Raw genomic sequence first — 19,333 nt, 5'->3', positions numbered from 1 at the left:
TCCCCCTTCTTCTTGTTTACCACGAACCCTCATTGTTTTCATGTCAAGAAGGAGCCAACTGGTGATGAATGACCCTCATCACAGCAATCCCTGGAGGTGCTGTTTTGCTCTGCCACTCCTTCCCCTAATCGATAGCTTCACTGCCTCCTCCGGAAGTAAGAGAGCCAGGGGTCCCAGTGGGATTCCCAATCAATACTGAGCATGACAGAACTCTACAACAGGAAGCTGGAAATGGCTCCTCTCCCCTCCCAATAGCGCAAAAGCCCCTCACTGTGCATTCTCACCAATCCCCCAGAAGGGCCATACGTCCTCTTTATTTTATTTCTTATTTGGAATAATCAATAAGAATAGCAGATTGTAATGTAATGTAATGAATAGTAGAATGTAATGAACAGTAGAATGTAATGTAATTTAAAATGGTAGATTAGAGTGTATTTCTCTGGTCTTGGGACAGGGGAGATTACACAGCCAATCCCCCCACTGCAAAGAAGAAGATGCTATAAGGTTGCCTCTCTGCTTGAGAGGAGACGAATGGATCATCATGGCAGGGTCTCAGTTAATTATTTTCAGCATTCCAAAGTTAAGGATACACCTGTCCATCAATCTCTGATTTTGACGTATTTATTTCCTTCACTATGTCCCCCCCAGAATTGAACCCAAGCAAATGGTGACCATATAAACGAAACTTTTTATTCCTGTTTGGCCCTTGGATCTGTTAAACATCATCATTATGCTGAATGCCAACTGCTCTCCCTCTACCTATATGTATGGACTGGTAATTTTCATTTCATTGTCTGAAGATGTGTGCGTGTACAAAAAACCTTATACTTTGAATAAAACTTTGCTGGTCTTAAATGGTACCACTGGACTCAAATTTTGCTCTACTGCTTCAGACCAACACAGATACTCGCCTGAAACTGTGTTTTCTAGTCACTTGCTTTAGGAAGGCTCGCCAGACAGCCCCCACACCCCTTCCTCTTTGCCTTGCTGATCTTTATTTGTGATTATTTTTTTTCTTGCAATGTCACTTGGCATCCTGTCATTTAATCAATCCAAGCTGTAGGCCTCTTTACATGCTGGGATTTTAACATTGAAATAAAGTTTCTGTGTTAAAAATAGTAGCAAGCACACGTTTTCCATCATGCACAGCCAGAAATGTGGCTGGCTTGCCATATATGTAGATGTTGCCATGAAACCCTAACTCCAGTGGCCCATAATTGTTCCTGTCAGTTGCATGGACTGCCAAGGCCAAGACCTGCAAGGCCATGGCCAACCTGTCAGCATTAGTGGCCATGTGGGAAGAGTAGTCAGCAAACTCACAGTTAAAAACATAGGCTCACATGCAACACTTAGTTTGGCGTGACAAATGTTTAAGTAAATAAATTAAATTTTATCTTGCCAAATCTACTATTTTACATATAGGGCTTTTCCCCTGCTTCATCTAAAAGCTTTCAATCATAGATGGGAATGTTGTGAAAAGGAGAATTCTTAACAGGAGAAAGAACATCAACCTGAATTTTTGCAAAGACTGGGATTCTGTGGGTCTGCTTAGGAAAACTGCCACCCAAATCCTTTAGCACTGACTTTCTAATCTGAAGTCAGAGTTCTGAATTCTTTCCATGCTTAGAATTCATTTTTGTATTTATTTTATCACAAGGTGACATGGCCTCTTTGGGGTGGTAACCCATCTGTACCAGCTCTGTTTATTGCCACAAGGAATTTTGCATTAAATTGTACGTAATATCAAGGGTTTTTGGATTGGACTATAACTTAACAAGATTGTTCTATATCTACAGTATTTAGGGAGTTCACCATACTGGTTTTGATCTCAAGAGTAGGAGGGCAGGATTTGGTTTGTATCTGACAATACTGAATCTCTGGCAAAAGCTATTTATTATTATATTTGAAACAAAGGATCTCTGGGTTCAAAAGCCACCACAACCAACCACCTCAGGTTAAGCAACACCAGGCTGACAGTACCTGGGAGTTAGAGATGAGAGGAACAATTACGAAGGAGACACATAAATGAGGACATTTTCTTCAAACTGGTGACTGACGTTAATGGCAACAACACACAAGACAACACTCACCCCCAGAGGTGACTTTCCTTCCACCTTTTGCTCCTGGCTCGTCACCAAATTTAATTTACATACCTGTCCACTCCCACCCCTGCTTCGACACGTTCCCACCACCTCTAAGTGAATTTGGGTTCCTTATCAGACATGACCAGTGTGGGGGGAAATGACAAAACTTGGGTTAAAATTTGCCACCATTTTAGGCGTGTCTAGTCATCCACTCCCACCCATTATCCCTCCCCAAATGCTCACGTTTCTTCCAGCTTTCGCTTCCCCTTATGTCCCCCTCCCTCCCTGATACACACAAGATGGTTTCACCAATCAGTTTCTTTACATTCACAAAAAAACGAAAGCAGAGGACAATCTCAACTCGTCAATCAACATTTTGTGCTGAGGTAGCCGCCATGACCGCCACCTGCCGCCATCCTTCCTTGGAGCTGTCAGTCCAAACTGTCTGTGTTCCCAGGGGCCTCTTTACCTTGAGGCCTCTTCTTTTAGTTCCTTGTTCTTCCGAACCTCTTCAGCATGTTTGTCCTGTGGAGGGAGATAGAAAAGGGAGGTATCCTTAAGGGCATGTCCTCACTGCCAATTTAAACCAGTTCCATCAATCCTGTTTTAACTGTCATGGCTCTCAGTCACGATCCCACAGGGCTGACTACTGGTCTTGGTTGAGCTTTAAGAGGCTGTTACATATTCAGATGAAAACACTATCACTGAAAAGGGATCCCTTTTGGCTTCCACCCGCAGTGATGTTCCAAAATATTCTCCCCGTAATAGTTCAAAACAAACAGCTTGCCCCCCCCACACACCTCTTAATTACAGCAGGCAACTTACCTTCTCCTGCAGGCGTTCCAACATAGCAGCTAAATGGGCCTCTCGGTTCTCCTTGTTGGACTCCATTTTCTGGATCAGCCTTTCCTTGGCCATCTTGATGAAATTGTTGTTCTCTTCAATTGCTTTCTGGATGACTTCCCGTTCATGCTCCCGCTTTCCCGCCAGGTGTTTTAGGAGCTCTGCTTCCTGGTACTAAACCCACCAAACAACATGAGGGGGGAAATTATTAGTTACTAGCAATGTACGAAACTATGTAGAGGTCAGCCTCTTCTGTCTGTTCAACTTAAAAAACCCATCCAGTCCAATGAATTCATGCCCAGCATATAATTTGTCTCAGTCTCTACCTCCCATCTAAGAATCAAACTAGACATGAAGGTGTCCTTGTGTCCACCACAGCGATGCCACCACCATTTTCAAGCCTAAAATGGGTGATTTTAAAATGCCATGTCACGGTGCGGCAGGATGAGGTGCTCTTGTTCCCCTTGGGTACCTTTTAGAGTGCCAAAATAGCCACATGGGAGAAATGTGGAAGAATTCCTGACCTCCTAAGGCATGCCATTTCACAAGGCGGGGGCCCACTACAGAGAAGACACATGTACAGGCAGCTGTTGAGCTTGCCCATTTGCAGGGTGGCACCTTCAGAAGTCTTTGCCCAAATGAGTGTAGTTGTGGTGGTGAAGCACAGAAGGATAGCTAGTCCTGCAGATATGAGGTTTCAAGGCCACGAAGGGCTTTTTATGTGATGGCCAGTACCTTGTTCTCTTCTGCACTAACTAGCAGCATTGTAGTAACCTTTAATAGTATCATTTATAAATAGTGATCATGTTGTTTAAGTGAAATGGAGGAGGAATCCCATGGGACAGTAAAGTACTTTAAAATTAGGGTTGCTAAAGCCTGGAATCAGAATTGATCTCCATATGACAGAGATCAGTTTTCCTGGAGAAAATGGCTACTTTGGAGTGTGGCTTCTATGGCAATATACCCTGCTGAACTCCATTCCCAAGTTTTACCCACAAATCTCCAGGAATCTCCCAATCCAGAACTGGTAACCCTAACACCCATGTTCAATTTTAGACACTGCAAGTGGGATTAATGTGAATTTTTAATCCACGGTGCTGACAGAGTATTTCAAAATCTGATTTTAGGTGAAAACTATAACCTTCTGTGCAGTAGAGGGTTAACAGTGGGTCAGGTTACTCTGGATGAAGGAAAACTGAGTTGAAGACAGGAATTCATTCATCTTTCACATCCTGCAATTGTGGTAGGTAAGATCCATTCATGCCCACCAAGGTCAGGTAGGGACAGCAAAGAACAAGAAATTCCACCTAATGGCTGATCAATAATTCACATGCTGGCAAACCACACAAACTGGCTTGTTATGGGAATTTCCCTAGTTCAGCACTTGGTGCCTCGTTTCCCTTGGAAATGCTTTTCAAGCAGTATTGCATTTGGACTGCCGTAATTTTTTTTCTAACCAACCCCCTTCCGCCCCCCCCCCCCAAAGGATGTTGTTATGTAATCAATCTGCAACACAGGAACAGGATCCTTTAACAAAAAGCATCCTGCCTGGTTTTGTTAAGTGGATGCTATTGTCAATGTACCAGTCCTAAGAGCCACAGAAGTAGAAGAGTTGGGGGCAGGGCTGCCAGCAACCAAGAGGAAAATAAAAAGTCCTGCCCCTTTAACAGAGCCTTAATGTGTGGAAATGAGCAGCTGAAGCTTTTTGTGAAGGAGAGATAAATAACATCCTATTAATCTTCTATTAAAGGGGCAGAACATTTTTTCTCCAGGTTGTTAGCAACACCCGGGGGGGGGGGGGGGGGAGGTGGCCTGCAGGGGACACAAGTTTTCAGAGATACTCCAGGCCTCTCCATTGAATTTTCAGGAACCATTTCTTATTTAAAATAAAGTTCTTGTCCTTTTTCTTGTGAAGGCACAAGGGGAAGATGCTCAGGAACTATCTCACACAATTGTTCTATCAGAAGTTAGGCTGCTCCCTCCTTCCATGTTTTGGCCAGTCAGAACAAAGACATTGGAATGACTGACAAGCCTCCTTTTTTAACAATTTTAAATGTTATAACATAATTTTTTTTCCTGCTGGCTGTTGGCAATCCTTTTGTTTCCCGTCCATCCCCCCCTCCTGCACCATAACAAACTTTAGCCATCTTGATGTGATGTTTTGTGAACTATGTGGGTGGCAAAACACACCCAAGAATGATGCAACACACACTTAAGAACCTGCATCACCCTATAACATTCTATGTTTTAGTGGTCTATGCAAAATTTCTGCAGGATGCACGATCATTTAACTATGTGCATAACTATGATGTGCTGTCTTCCACTGGTCTCAACACATTTACAATTTGAGAATTTATACCAGAACAGTATCTGAGAAAGACTCTCCACCTCCAAAGTTAGCTGACACTATGCATGATCTGAGAACTAAAACAAACATTAAAATGCCTATTTGCACGCTTCACAAATTCACAGTTCAGATATTACAGTACACTATGCTATGCTTCGGCCAATGTAATCATACTCTGAGAATACTGCCCTGCAGTGCATGGTCTGGAACAAAATTGCTGAATGTACATTTCAGATTGCAAGAAATTGTAGCCATTACCATGATGATACCGTTTGACCTGATGCTTTGCGCATTAACATGGCTCACACAAACATAAACTCTGGAAAGATAAAACAGGTCTAGCATTGGAGCCATCGCAAAGATGCATCTCATCCATCCTTTTCCTAATACATTAAGGTTGCAACAGAGATGATAGTGTTTGCTGGAGTTTGCTGGAGTAAGACCAGGAAGATCTGGGTTTAGATCTCCACTTTTGCATGAAGATTTCTGGGTGACTTTGAGTCAGCCACTGTCTCACAGCCTAAGGCTACTTCACAGACTCTTGTAAAACTAAAATGCAGCAGGAGAGAATAATGTGCCTTGCCCTGACTCTGTTGGGGGAAGGGTAGGAAAAATACACTAAATATAATGGGGCAGATTCCCTTCCTATCCGCTTGCATGACCAAACCATTACCCTGAAATATCCTCCCCTTGCTATTTGTTCATCTGGTTCTCACCTTACGCCGCTCCTCAGCAGCCTCCAGCTTCTTCTGGATCTCCTCCAGTGAAGGGTCACGTCGTCGGGGTAGGGAGGCATTGAATTCAGGGATTCCATCAAAGGATGGTGGCTTGAGGATGACTTCAAAGGACTGGCCCGAGGTACGCTTGTTGAGTTCAATGACCTCCATGTCAGAAATGACGCACCAGGTGAGATCTACAGTGTCTACTGGAAGGAAAGGAGATGCTCAGATGTAGCTATGCTAGAAAGCAGCTAAGTAGTGATGGGCGGACCCTCTCAGTTGGTACAGAAGTAATTCAGAGAGGGACCAGATTCAGTGCTGAACATCCTCCAGACATTTGGTACTGTAATAAAACTGGGCACCTTGTAAACCATCTCACCCCATACAAACCAGCCAGAATGTTAGGATCTTCCTCAAAGGCTTGGCTTGCTTTCACACACATTGGATAATGCATTTTCAGTGCACTGTAGCAATTGTTGGCAACAGGAAAATCCACTTACAAATGGCCACCAAAGTACATTGAAAGTGCATAACCCAATATGTGCAAAAGCAGCCTTGGTTGCATACAGCCCCTCTTAGTGAGGCAATGTGGGTTGCCAAAAGGGACAGTGCCTTCTCTATAGTGGCACCTTGAATGTGGAATATCCTTTAATCTACTTTCTTGACACTTTTTCTGTTACATTTCAGATATCCAAAGAAAACATTTTTATTGGCCTTGATCTCTGGCAATGATTGATTAGCCTAGGTAACTGGCAATGATCAAACTAGCAGCTTTGATTATCTGGGTTTAAACTGCTTATTCTCAAATCTGCTACTACATTTTATGGCTTCACCTGATGTGTTTGTTACATTATTCATTGTTTTTCAAGAGCCTGCTCTTCCCTTCTCCCACATACAAGAAAAAACAGGCAAGGCAAGAAAGCTTTCCTCTTCTTCTATGAGCTTAACCAAGAGGAGACACTGTTAGGAGGGTGTTGAGGTGGTGGTGGCTTTCTTTTTGACAGAACCATGGGAGAAAAGAGAGAGAAGAGAGTAAGTCAGCAAGTTATCTGCAGTGGCTGTTAGAACCAACTCACTACAGGGGTGTGTGTGCGCCTCAGTTAAAGCTAATGAATGATTTAGACCTCATTCTGAAATCCATTGAAGGCAAGGTTGATAGTCATTTCGGGATGGTGTCTTGACCACAGATTGGCACCAGCTTTGATGACAATAGGCAGCTCCCATGTTATCTGTGTTGGAAGTGAAGGGCTATACAAAGCCTCTTTGTACTGAGTATTATGAACATATGAACATATGAAGCTGCCTTATACTGAATCAGACCTTTGGTCCATCAAAGTCAGTATTGTCTTCTCAGACTGGCAGCGGCTCTCCAGGGTCTCAAGCTGAGGTCTTTCACACCTATTTGCCTGGACCCTTTTTTGGAGATGCCAGGGATTGAACCTGGGACCTTCTGCTTCCCAAGCAGATGCTCTACCACTGAGCCACGGTCCCTCCCTATTAATTAATTAATAGAGTATTAATTCCAGTACTCCAGGAAGACAGTAAGGTGGACAGGTTGATTTCCTCTGTGTCCTTCCTCTTTTCTGTTCTGCTGTTGTCTCTCTACCCAAAATGCTTTTGCCAAGGACTTCCTCCAAGCTATCTCCTTCTTTTCATGCTTCTTTGTCTAACCTCCATGAGGGTAAAATGTTCTCTCAGCATCTCTCTCCATCCTACCTTAAACAGATAGCTAGAATACCTATCCTTGATTAACATTAAAGGACATCCAATTTTTGCCCCTAAAACAACAAGCCTTGTGTGGGATTTATTCCTTCTGCTGAGCAAACCAGCTCTAAGGCTCATAATTTGCAAGGTTTGTGTGTGTGTGCATGGATCCTGGAACAGAATGAAGCAACTTGTGAACAGGCATGATGGAAATCAGCCAATCATTTGTGAAAATACCCACAGAGAAAAGAGGATGAGCAAATTATACTTGATCAGCAGCACCCCCAAGTCACTCACCACCTCATATGTTTGTCTACCTACCTTCATATTTGTAAGATGGTTTGTTTAAGTGGTCAGAGAGGAAGCACGAACAGAAGAGAGACACCAGGGGGAGCTCCTTCATTTTTTCTTTGTATGCTGTAAAAAGACACACCGCGAAGGACAGTTGTAACTCCCATCAATTAAAAAAGGCTCCCAGTCCTCCCTGCCAGCAACCCACATCTTTGAACCCTAACTAAATACTACCAAAGAGCTTATGCTCCCAGACTAAGGCACAAACTCCCAAAGGATCTGTACTTCTACAGGGTATTTTCTTTGTGTTTCCCATTTGCCATTTCTTGGGTGAATCAGGAGATTATGGGCCCTACTGTACGTAGAGAAAAGGAAGCACTCAGTGGTTACTTAGCAACCAAAGGAATAAGTGCTTCCTTTCTTGGGAAATGATAGTACTTCCTTTGTTAGGGTTGCCAGCCTCCAGGTGGGGTCTGTATATCAGAATTACAACCAATCCCCAGACAACAGAGATCAATTCTCTTGGAGAGAATGACTTCTTTGGAGGGTGGGCTCTATGGCACTATATCCCAGTGAGTTCTCTCCTTTCCCCAAAACCCACCCTCTCCAGATTTAGTCCCTCAAATCTCTAGGTATTGAACCTGAAACTGGAACTGGCAACCCTGTTTTGCTTGCTCCCTTCTTTATCTTGCAACAGTTGCTTAATGTGTCCTTCAAGGTGTAAGAAGCCCTGAATTTGACCTTACTTCTGTAAATTGAATTATTTGGTCAAATTACACCAAATGATGTATGTGGGAGCAGAATATCTTCTTGTTTGTGGGAGCAGAATAATGAAGAGATTTGGATATATTCTCCTGTCTAAACAGGTCCCGGTTTCCATATCCAGATCACAATACTGGGACCCCCAGGAGAAAGAAAGAGGAAACTGCAGCCCATCTTTCCCCAGAACAATTCCCATTTTCCTGCAGAAATAAAGACCAAACATGGAAAACTGTTCTCTCCACTTGACTACCAGTTTAGCCCATGTCTGCACAATGGAGCAAAAGCCACTGACATGAATTCCCAGTTTTGGGATCAGGTTTACACATGAGTTATGCACCAATTTCTGGCTGTAGCAGTTAGCAGGGTTTGGGTGTTATGTGTCCCTTTGTTTATCTAGTTAGGAATGTGATCCTGTTTCCATACCAGCTAGTGTCATGATGTGTAATGTTCTAGGCCTCCTGCAGAATGGGTAGGTGGGTGAGGATCGTGTCCAGCAGATAAGGTCCTCCTTGAAAATTCTAGAAACAAACAAACAAAAATGGAAAAGGCATGTTTAACTAGGTCAGGATTTGTACTTGGATTGTTCAGGGGAAAGGGGGGGGGGGATAAACAAGCTGCAGTAACAACAATGCAGTGGTACATATTCTACAGAGGAGAATGATTTGGTCTTCTAAATACAGCAATTAATGGCAAGCTTGTAGTTAACACACCACATTCTGGTTCAATCCATTTTTTCCTGATTTATTTAACCATTTACAGTATTTATATCCTACTCCCCCCTCACAATGTGACAAGCGGAACACCCCAGGTGGGGAAACGGGATCCCTCAGTTTGAAGGCCCTCTCCCCTGTTCAGAGCCATCAGAAAGCTGGGAGGGGGAGGGAAATGTCAGCTGGGCACTCCATTATTCCCTATGGAGACCGATCCCCATAGGATGTAATGGAAAATTGATCCACAGGTACCTGGGGCTTGGAAGGGGGGCTGTTTTTTGAGATAGAGGCACCCAATTTTCAGCATAGAATCCTGTGTCTCTCCTCAAAACAGCCTCCAAGTTTAAAAAGAAGTGGACCAGGGGGTCCAATTCTATGAGCCCCTAAAAGAAGGTGCCCCTATCCTTCATTATTTCCAGTGGAGGGAAGGCTTTTAAAAGGTGTGCAGTTCCTTTAAATGTGATGACCATAATTCCCTTTGGAGTACAGTTGTGCTGGTCACAACCTTGCTCCAGGATCCACCGCAATGCCTCCTGGCTCCACACACCCCCAAGTCCCCAGATATTTCTTGAATTGGACCTGGCAACCTACCCAGCTGGCTTAATATAAGGTACCAGAGGTACCTTGTTAGGTTTGAATAAGGAATGGGGCACATCATATTCTTGCTGCATGCTCTGAGGCACTGTTCATCATTTGTTCATGTACTCTGAAGCTGGTTCCAGGGAATCTGGTACCATTTTAGCTATCTAAAAATATGGATATGAGCACCTGTAGCAAAGTCAGGTATCTTTGCTCTATTCAGCCACAATCAAAGCTTTGAAGAGTTGTGAATGGCACTCCAACTGTGGTGGTCTGTGCGCATTGGTCAGTCAGAAGCAGCGCATGGACCTGACTGGCACCGTCTCTAATGTCACCAATTTTAACAAAAAAAGGGGGGGGGGCTCTCAGTAAGGGAGAAAAAACAAAGCCTAAAGAATGGAAACTATTCAGCCCCATACACAATGGGATGCAACTGCTCAGTTAAACAGAGAAGTGATTCACTGACTTCTAAGAAATCAGGGGGCATTTGGGGGCGTAGGTCTGTAAAACAACCCAAAACAATGGGACCAAAAAGTGTGTGAGGGAAACAGCAGAGATTATCAAGATAAAGCAAAATGGTCAACAGAGCCAGAGCTGTCCACTTCCTCCATTGTACAGAACAGCCCAACTCTGTGCAAAGCGTGCAGGAGAAAAGCATAAATCCTACTGGAGCAGACCAAAGAATCTGCTTCAGACATCCTTTTCAAAAGGTGGATACCAAGATAGCTCTATGAAACTAAGAAGCAGAACACAAGGGCAACACCTGTCCCCACCATGTATCTTCCAGCACAGCCTCTGAACCTGGAAGTCTCGTGTATTTATCATCTATCTACCTTCTGTCTAGCATTTACTTGAAGTGTTTACTTGAAGTGTTGTTAGCCGCCCTGAGCCTGCTTCGGCGGGGGAGGGCGGGATATAAATAAAATTTTACATTACATTTACATTACATTTATCAATCATATTGCATTCATATTCATAGATTTACTAGGGAGAAATGAAATAATGTTATAAAGCAACAAATAATTGCCGGACATATCCTTAGTTAGAAGAAGCGAACATTCCTTTAATATATATATATCTCCAAACCCCTCATTCTGTTCACGAATACCATGTTCTCCCTCCATACACTAAAATTTGGTAGACAGCATTTGAGCAAGACACATGTACACTGGAAGCTGCTACATACTGTGACAGACCATTAATCTTTCAAGACTGGTATTGTCTGCTCTGTGGGCAGCAGCTCCCCAAGGTCTCAGGCAGAGATCTTTTACATCACCTACTGCCTGGTCCTTTCAGCTGCCGCTTTAGCTGCTTTAAATCCTGCTGGATAAAGGGCGGGGGGGGGGGGGATACATTATTTTCAATAAATATAGATGCTGGAAATTGAACCTGGGACCTTCTGCACACAAGATTAGTGCTCTACCATGGAGCCATAGTCCCTTCCCTTAAGAATAAATTGTCCCAGGTTAAGAACTCAGGCTTTGATGGCTACATCAGGAACCTTTTTGCATGCATGAACCTGGGACCTTTTTGTGTGCAAGCCCCTCCCCCTTAAGAACTAACTGCCCCAGGGTTAAGAACCCAGTCTCTGAATGGTGATGATGCTAGAGATTGAACCTGGGACCTTCTGTATACAAGGCTGATGCTCTGCCACTGAGCTACGGCCGGCCTCCCTCTCAAAAGAAAGGGTTGGGTTAGACGGCTGCTATGAAACCCTCCCCATGGGGCCCAAAGAAAGGACCAGGCATGTGAATGAGTGGAGCCTGACCTCCAAACCTACATCCTGGCTGGCTCAAATCCATATATTGCAGCAGGTGCTCTGACAACAAGCTCTGGAGACAATTGTGCTGTTCATGCATTCATTGTCTCCCCCTCTGACACTGCTGCTGTCAAACTTCCAGGATCATCCCACTCCCTGGTTACATAAGCCCTAGCAAGCTGCAGCTGCACAGAAACTTCCTGGTGGATAGGAAATGGGGGCGGAGATAAATTTTGCTAATCCATTTTTACATGTCTAGGTCAGGTTTTGCATTGGCCACAGCTACAAAGCAGACGGGAAATGTGCAACACCAGATTTTGATTTTAAGGTGCTTTTCTTTCTTAACTGCATTAGCAAAGTGCCCCAGTTTAAAGAGTGTTCTTAGCACAATGTGGGGATACAGGGCTGGGGGGCATTTTCAGGGAGGAGAATCAGTGGGCAAGAGGAAGGGGGGGGGATTGGGTTGCTTGCCCATGCCCTCACATCCCAGGCACGTGTGCCGGTTGCTTGTGGTTGCACAGATGCTTAGAATTCCCTGCCCACTTTCAGCAGTGGATGAATGTAGGATGTATTACATGGGAAATGTGGGAAATATTCTGCATGCGCTCAAAAGCACCGTTATTTTTATTTCATATATTCCTGCATTGTGCCTCGGCATTGAAAAATTGAAAGCTGGTTTTCTCAGGAATGGTGATAAACAGTGCACGCTTGGAGATCTTTTTGCTGTCACACTTCACTCTATGAGTTACAAAGAAGCTTCCTTCACTCCTTCGACTCCATCTCTATGCAAGCCTTCCTACTCACCCTGATTCGCTGGAGTCTTTCCTCCTCTCGCCCTTATGTTGAACGTCTAAACTTAAAGCTACCGTGGCATCTTTCCTTGTGGTTCTAGACATGCCAGGGGAGGAGGGGGTTGCTATTTATGGTTACTCAGTGGTGATGGCTCATCCCTCTTTCTTTTGTTAGGATTTCATAGGCTCAAAAGCTAAGCCCCATGTTGGATAGGGGATCTGTTGCCTCCCCACTCATCTGCTGAGCCATCTCTGCAGATGGCTTCTCCAAAACGCTCCCCTCCACCCACTCTTCATAAAGAGTAATGCGAGCAGTGAATGAAAGGGGAGCAAGCCAGTGCAGAAGAGGGGGGGGGGGAGAGAACACTGCTTTGAATGCTGCTTTGTGGCTTGGTGGTTTCACCAGGGATGTTCCAGTGTTTAATCACAGGGAGGGAGGAGGAACCCACAGTTCTGTATAATATAGGATGAGCTCATTCGAGCTGAAAACAGGCAAAAAAGGAGGGAGGGAGGGAGGGATAGGATGATGGAAGACCTTGCATTGCAGACACCTATGAAGGGAAAGCTCCGGTGAGCATTGGTGGAGGTTTGCATGCATATGGATGTATTTATTCATATACCTTATTTGCATGCTGCTTTCCTGAAACTAATTGCTGAAAGCAGCATCAGCAATTTAAAAGCAAAACATACAACAGCATGCAGTAATCAAACAAGCAGGTACAAAACCGTACCTCGTCATTGTGCTCTGCCTTGTGATTTCTTCTCCAGGGATAACTATCCCCCCTCCCAATCTTTTCTTCCCACATGTGGCACAAAGGTGATGGGAGGGGTGACTGCAGCCACTTTTTCACCCTTAGATGGCGGTCAAGGGAGAGGCAAAGATCATCCTTCCCGTTTAAAACATCACCTCCACTGACAGGTTTGAAGAAAGACCCACCCACCCCATTAAGTGCCTATGTTAGCCATGGTGTCCCATATCATCCCTCTTCTCCAAGTACATTTGGCCCAGTTTGGTACAGTCTGTCTCATTACCACCCCCACACCCTTGGTAAGACATGGGAGCTTTTGCTCAATGCTTGAGGTTACTGGCTCAAAAGGGAGGGGTTCTTTCTGGGCCTTCTCTCAGCTGCCTTTCTTTGGACATCTCAGGTGAAAACAACAAAATAAATGATTCAATGAGACAAGAAAGACTGTTCTTCCACCAGGAGTTCATAGAATCATAGAAATTCCAGAGCCAGAAGGGGCCATACAGGCCATCTAGTCCAACCCCCTGCTCAATGCAGGATCAGCCTAGAGCATCCCTGACATGTGTTTGTCCAGCCACTGTTTGAAGACTGCCAGTGAGGGAAAGCTCACCACCTCTCATGGTAGCTATTGAACAACTCTTAACTATAAAAAGATTTTTCCTAATATCCAGCCAGTACCTTCCCACCCTTAATTTAAACCCATCATTGTGAGTCCTCTCCTCCACTGCCAACAGGAACAGCTCCTTGCCCTCCTCTAAGTGACAGCCCTTTGAATACTTATAGGGAGCAATCATGTCCTCCTCAACCTCCTCTTCTCCAAGCTGAACATTCCCCTCAGCCTTTCCTACTAGGACTTGGACTCCAGGCCCCTGATCATCCCCATCGCTCTCCTCTGCACACCCTCCATTCTGGTCACATCCTTCTTGAAGTGAGGCCTCCAGAACTGCACACAATATTCCAGGTGTGACCTGACCAATGCAGTATACAGTGCGACTAGGACATCTTGTGACTTGGATATGCCTCTGTTGATACACCCCAAGGTAGCATCAGCCTTTTCTTTTTTGCATAGAGTACCTCCAAGCCATGAAAAAGCTTCAACTGCCCATTTCCATACAGCAGCTTACATCATTCTCCCCTCCTCCATTTTTTATCTTCACAACAACCCTGTGAGGTAGGTTAGGCTGAGAGGATGTGACTGGCCCCAGGTCAGCCAGCAAGCTTCCATGGCAGAGTAGGGATTCGAACTGGAGTTTCCCAGAGTCTAGCACAATACTTTAACCACTACATCACACTTGTCCTGGGACATTTTTTCTCGACCCCTTGGCAGCCCTAGTGTGGTATAGTGATTAGAGTGTCACATTGGGATCTGCGAGACCCAGGTTCAAATCCCCATTCTGCCATGGAAGCTTGCTGGGTGACCTTGGGCCAGTCACACACACACTCAGACTAATCCACTTCACAGGGTTGTTGTTGTAGGGATAAAATGGATGAGGGCAGAATGTTGCTTTGGATCCCCATTGAAGACATATATAAATAAATACCCTCAGTGGAATACACACATGGGCAGTCACTACACATACATATTGGAGCTTGCAATCCTTGCAATCCTATTGCTGTTTTCCATGCTTGCAATTCTATTGCTGCTCTACAATTTAAGAAAAGATGTTCTCAGAGACAGTCACGTGTACTTTGTTAGAGTGCTGGGCCAGGTCCACGGAGTGCTTAGAGTGTTGGACTCACCCTCATCACTTTCTTTCAGGCTACCTTGCAGGGCTGTTATGTGTATAAAATGAAGAGGGGAGAATAGGCCACCCTGAGCTCATGGGAGGAAGGGAAAGGTAAAAATGTAACAGACCGATAGATAATTATTCAGTTACATATGCCATGGCTAAACAATGGTATTTAAATCTGGATCCCCCCACCCTCCCCAACTTGCACCGGAAGTGAACCACGCTCAATTTTGAGCTCAATGAACTGTTGGTGAAAATCATATACACTTTTTGCCACTGCTTCCCTATATAGAAGTAGCTTTCTGTTAATAGGGCCACACACATGAAATCTGAAGCTGAACAGATTTTCATCAGTAGAGAGGAACATGACAGGAACAGAGAGAAGCCTGTCTATGAAGCGAACCAACCCAGGGTGTGCTTGTTAACGCTGGGAACCAAAGGAAACACTTTCTGTTTCGGAGGGCAAAGGGAGTACTTTCTGTTAGGGGAGCAAGAAAGGGGAGAGAGTTCTACTAATTGGACTGCTGGTTTTGGCACCTTCTCATTAGAAGGAGCTCCTTAGCAGGGCTGATTTCATACCCACACTGTCACACGCTAAAAATAAAACACCTGCCGCTCCCCAATAAACTTCTGTACTAAGGCAATCCAGATTCTGCACCAAAAGAACTAAGTATGCAAATAAAGCTAACGGCCCAAATTTGCACATCTCCCCACCCATTTTGGAATAAAGGTTTCCCCCCCACCTGGCTAAACTAATCCTAGGGAGGGTTAAGGACTTCTGCAGGGCATGGAAGCCACACCCCTTCTGGCTTCTGAGTTTACCCACCCATTAAACTAATCCTCTCTAGGGTCATAAGGGCTATAAAGGGAGAAAGCAAAAAGCGAGAACTGAGATTTTCACAAAGATGAATTCTGGGCACATTTAGCATTGTCTGTGCCTGTCCTGCACTTGCTGCAGATGCCATAGACTCAGATCCCTTCCTGGTTATTGTGTCTGTATCAGTGGTGAGTTCATTGCAGGCTTGTAGAATGCCACAGCATGAACTAGCATGCCTCCCCACCCCCGAAAAAAGTGCCTACATCTAATGAAAATACAAAGGATTTTAACACTTTAGAATTGCATGGGCTTCTTCAACCTATATTGCTTTTCATAATGATAATAAGCATTTCCCACACACACACACCTAGCCCCATGAGTTGTGTCTGTTTCAGTGGTGAGTTCATTGTAGGCTTGCAGAATGTCACAGCTTGAACTGTTAGTTCAAGCTAGACATGTCTCCCCCTGCCCCCCAAAAGTGCCTATAGCCAGTGAAAATGTATAGGACTTTGACACTTTAGAATTGCATTGGCTTCTTCAACCTATATTGCTTTCCATAATGAAGCCCAACAAGCATTTTCCCCACACACACACAACTAGCCCCATGAATTAATTTTTTATTGCATTGGAAGAAACAAACAATCCTTTGGAACAATATAGTATGAGTTATTATACAAATATTAGCACATAATTCATTGTGATTATAATTCCTCAAAGATTTTGTTGTGCATAAAATTAAGAAATACAATCATACCCCCAGCCCAATAACCAAATGGTGAGAGGAAAAGAAAAGGGGGCTTTGGATAAAGGACTTTGTGAAAGAAAGAAAAGAATCCATGAGGAACAGGCACCCAATTCATCATCTGCACATGGTGAGAACAAGCAAGCAAGTGAATGAGACAGTAAACTGCAATTCAGACTTCAGTTGATAGATGGATGAATAATCTTTGATGAAAAAGTGAGAATGATGGCAGAAGAGACAGAGAATAATGAAGGAAGTAGAAATAACTTTATGACAATATCTTGAGAAAATGATATGTGGTCATACAAAAAGGTGGAGAAAACTGCACGCTGGCCCTCAAAACTAGGAAACATCAGTTATTCCAGGGGTGTGCCCCTGCTTAGCTTAGTTTCTCCAATGCACACCCGCCTGCATGCCTGCCCCCCTGCCCCCCCCTCACCCCCACGCTTTTGAGGGTCTAACATTTGCTCTGCTTCTGGAGGAGGCAACTTCTATAATAGGCAAAAAGAGCAGGGTGATTTCCTTCTTGCAAGTTTCCTCTACTTCTCTGGTCCTTCCCAGCCCCAGCTGCTTATGGGGTACCACCTCACCTTGTGGCTGTTGCTACTTACCCCCTTGTAAGCCCAGTTTGTGGTCCAGCCGCTCCCAGCCTCTCACTCACCTCCTTCCAGGGAAAGATGCTAAAAGATGCACTTAGCATCAGCCAGGCTGCCAAGCTCTCACCATGACATCATTTCTGAGCCAGCGGATTGGCTGTGCTCAAAAAGCCTGCTGATTGGGCAGCATCTTCTCGGGAAGAAGGAATTGCCTGAGTAACTCTTTGGCTAGCCTGGTGGGCTGGGGATGATGTCACACAAAAGATGCTATTTTCAAGGATGAGTCTTCAGATGCGGAAGGGAACACAGCAAGAATCCTGGCATCAGAGGATGGGGAGGGATGCTCCAGTCCAGAGGCAATCGAGACAGAGGTCTAGCCAGGACAAATAAAACCTATTCCACGCACAGTTAATTAGCAATTGTTGTCCAGCCAAGGGGATGAAGGAATTATGTTATTGGGCAGGAAACAATGCTTTGTACATCTTTATCTGCACAGGAAGAATATTCTCTCTCTCTCTCTTTTTTTTGACAAAATGTGTCAGAATTTAAAATTCAGATTTCTTTGCTGTGTTTCAGTAGTCAGAATCAAGCTGGAAGCTCCTGAGGGTTTCAGGCAGAATAGGCTTGCCTACTGTGGGAGAGCCAGTTTGGTGTACTCTGGGAGAGCCAGTTTGGTGTAGTGGTTAAGTGCATGGACTCTTATCTGGGAGAACCAGGTTTGATTCCCCACTCCTCCACTTGCACCTGCTGGAATGGCCTTGGGTTAGCCATAGCTATCACAGAGGTTGTCCTTGAAAGGGCAGCTGCTGTGAGAGCCCTCTCAGCCCCACCCACCTCACAGGGTGTCTGTTGTGGGGGGAGAAGATATAGGAGATTGTAAGCCGCTCTGAGTCTCTGATTCAGAGAGAAGGGCGGGGTATAAATATGCAGTTCTCCTTCTTCTTGCTATGAGCATACATGAAGCTGCCTTATACTGAGTCAAACCACAGGTCTATCAGGGTCAGCACTCAGACTGGCAGTGGCTCTTTCTGGGTCTTGCTTATCACCTACCATCTGATCCTTGTTTGGCTGGAGATGCCAGCACTGAACTTGGGACCTCATGCTTGCCCTGCAGATCCTATACCACTGAGCCACACACCCTCCCCTAAACAGATCCATTTATCTGCCTGCCAAGCAGGTGGTTTATCACTGTACCACAGCTTCTCCCCCACTAAGGTGTTGGCCAGGGATGGCCAAACTGAGGCTTGGGAGCCACATGTGGCTCTTTCACGCATATGTGTGGCTCTCGAAGCCCCTACCGGCTTGGAGAAAGTATTTCTCTCTTTAAATTATTTCTCCAAGCAAGTCAGCTGTGGTGGCTTGGAGAATACATTTAAAATTGGTCTTTTTCCACTTCTCCTTCCCTCCTCCTATCTATTTGCTTTCCTTTTTTTCTTCCTTGCAGCTCTGAAACATCTGATGGTTATGACTTGTGGCTCTTAAACATCTGATGTTTATTCTGTGTGGCTCTTCCATTATGCAAGTTTGGCCACACCTGGTGTTGGCCCTCTTTTCTTCAGGTGTAGTCTTGCCCTGGAAGTGAACCCAGAACCTCTCACACCCAACTAAAGAATCACACTTCAAGATCAAAAAAACTGGCCAAACCAATAAATTATCCTTGTTGTGTTGGCTCCCCAAGTCTATAATATTATAATATTATAATCACTGGCAGCTGCCTATCTCACACAGTTTCTGTAAGATTTATTGAGAGAATATATGAAGTATGTTTCATGCTTGGAACACATTACATAAAATGCTATTATTACTATTAAACAAATGTTTTGTGTTTATGCTTACCAGTAGGATATTTTTGGAAGCCAGCTGGAAATGCCCCAAAACACTGCCATGTTTTAGTAAGCTTTTTTTGGGTAGCATTTACTGGTGAATATCGAGGCTGCATAACTTTGGTAGATGACAAATTTCTAACCAGTAAAGGAGAATTCTCGAGCATGGCATCCACAGATGCCATTATGCCCACCAATGTATTTCCCAGTGCCTGCTTGGATCTTGAGTGGAGTGGAAAGGAACAGAACGTTTTGGGTCACTCCCTACTAGCAAAATGCTGACCTCAAAC

At 44.5% G+C, this 19,333-nt stretch overlaps 1 protein-coding gene across 2 annotated transcripts; it reads right to left on the bottom strand.

Moving 5' to 3' along the window:
* Positions 1–1,876: 1,876 nt before the first annotated feature.
* On the bottom strand, positions 1,877–17,357 carry STMN4 (stathmin 4). Of its 2 annotated transcripts, none has more exons than XM_060250468.1 (6): positions 17,236–17,357; positions 9,174–9,268; positions 8,019–8,114; positions 5,991–6,199; positions 2,910–3,101; positions 1,877–2,609 (listed from the first exon to the last, which is right to left on the bottom strand). In XM_060250468.1, exons 1-6 carry the CDS (start codon positions 17,322–17,324, stop codon positions 2,550–2,552), a joined length of 741 nt encoding a protein of 246 aa, XP_060106451.1. In that variant the 5' UTR covers positions 17,325–17,357; the 3' UTR covers positions 1,877–2,549. The 2 variants fall into 2 exon arrangements, with proteins under 2 accessions (XP_060106451.1, XP_060106458.1); XM_060250475.1 differs by having other exon boundaries at positions 5,991–6,196.
* Positions 17,358–19,333: the final 1,976 nt, after the last annotated feature.

Source organism: Heteronotia binoei, chromosome 1 (genome assembly GCF_032191835.1).
Source record: "Heteronotia binoei isolate CCM8104 ecotype False Entrance Well chromosome 1, APGP_CSIRO_Hbin_v1, whole genome shotgun sequence".
Lineage (NCBI taxonomy): Eukaryota > Metazoa > Chordata > Lepidosauria > Squamata > Gekkonidae > Heteronotia > Heteronotia binoei.
The sequence above is the reverse complement of the archived record's forward strand: the minus strand, read 5'-3'. Positions and strand labels throughout refer to the sequence as shown.

Excerpts from the sequence above, each read along its gene's own strand:
- STMN4 (XM_060250468.1), bottom strand. The coding sequence starts at position 17,324 with ATGCTAAGTGCATCTTTTAGCATCTTTCCCTGGAAGGAGGTGAGTGAG. Across the intron at positions 3,102-5,990 it reads CTGCTGAGGAGCGGCGTAAG|TACCAGGAAGCAGAGCTCCT; the intron begins GTGAGAACCAGA and ends TGGTGGGTTTAG. Across the intron at positions 2,610-2,909 it reads TGGAACGCCTGCAGGAGAAG|GACAAACATGCTGAAGAGGT; the intron begins GTAAGTTGCCTG and ends CTCCCTCCACAG.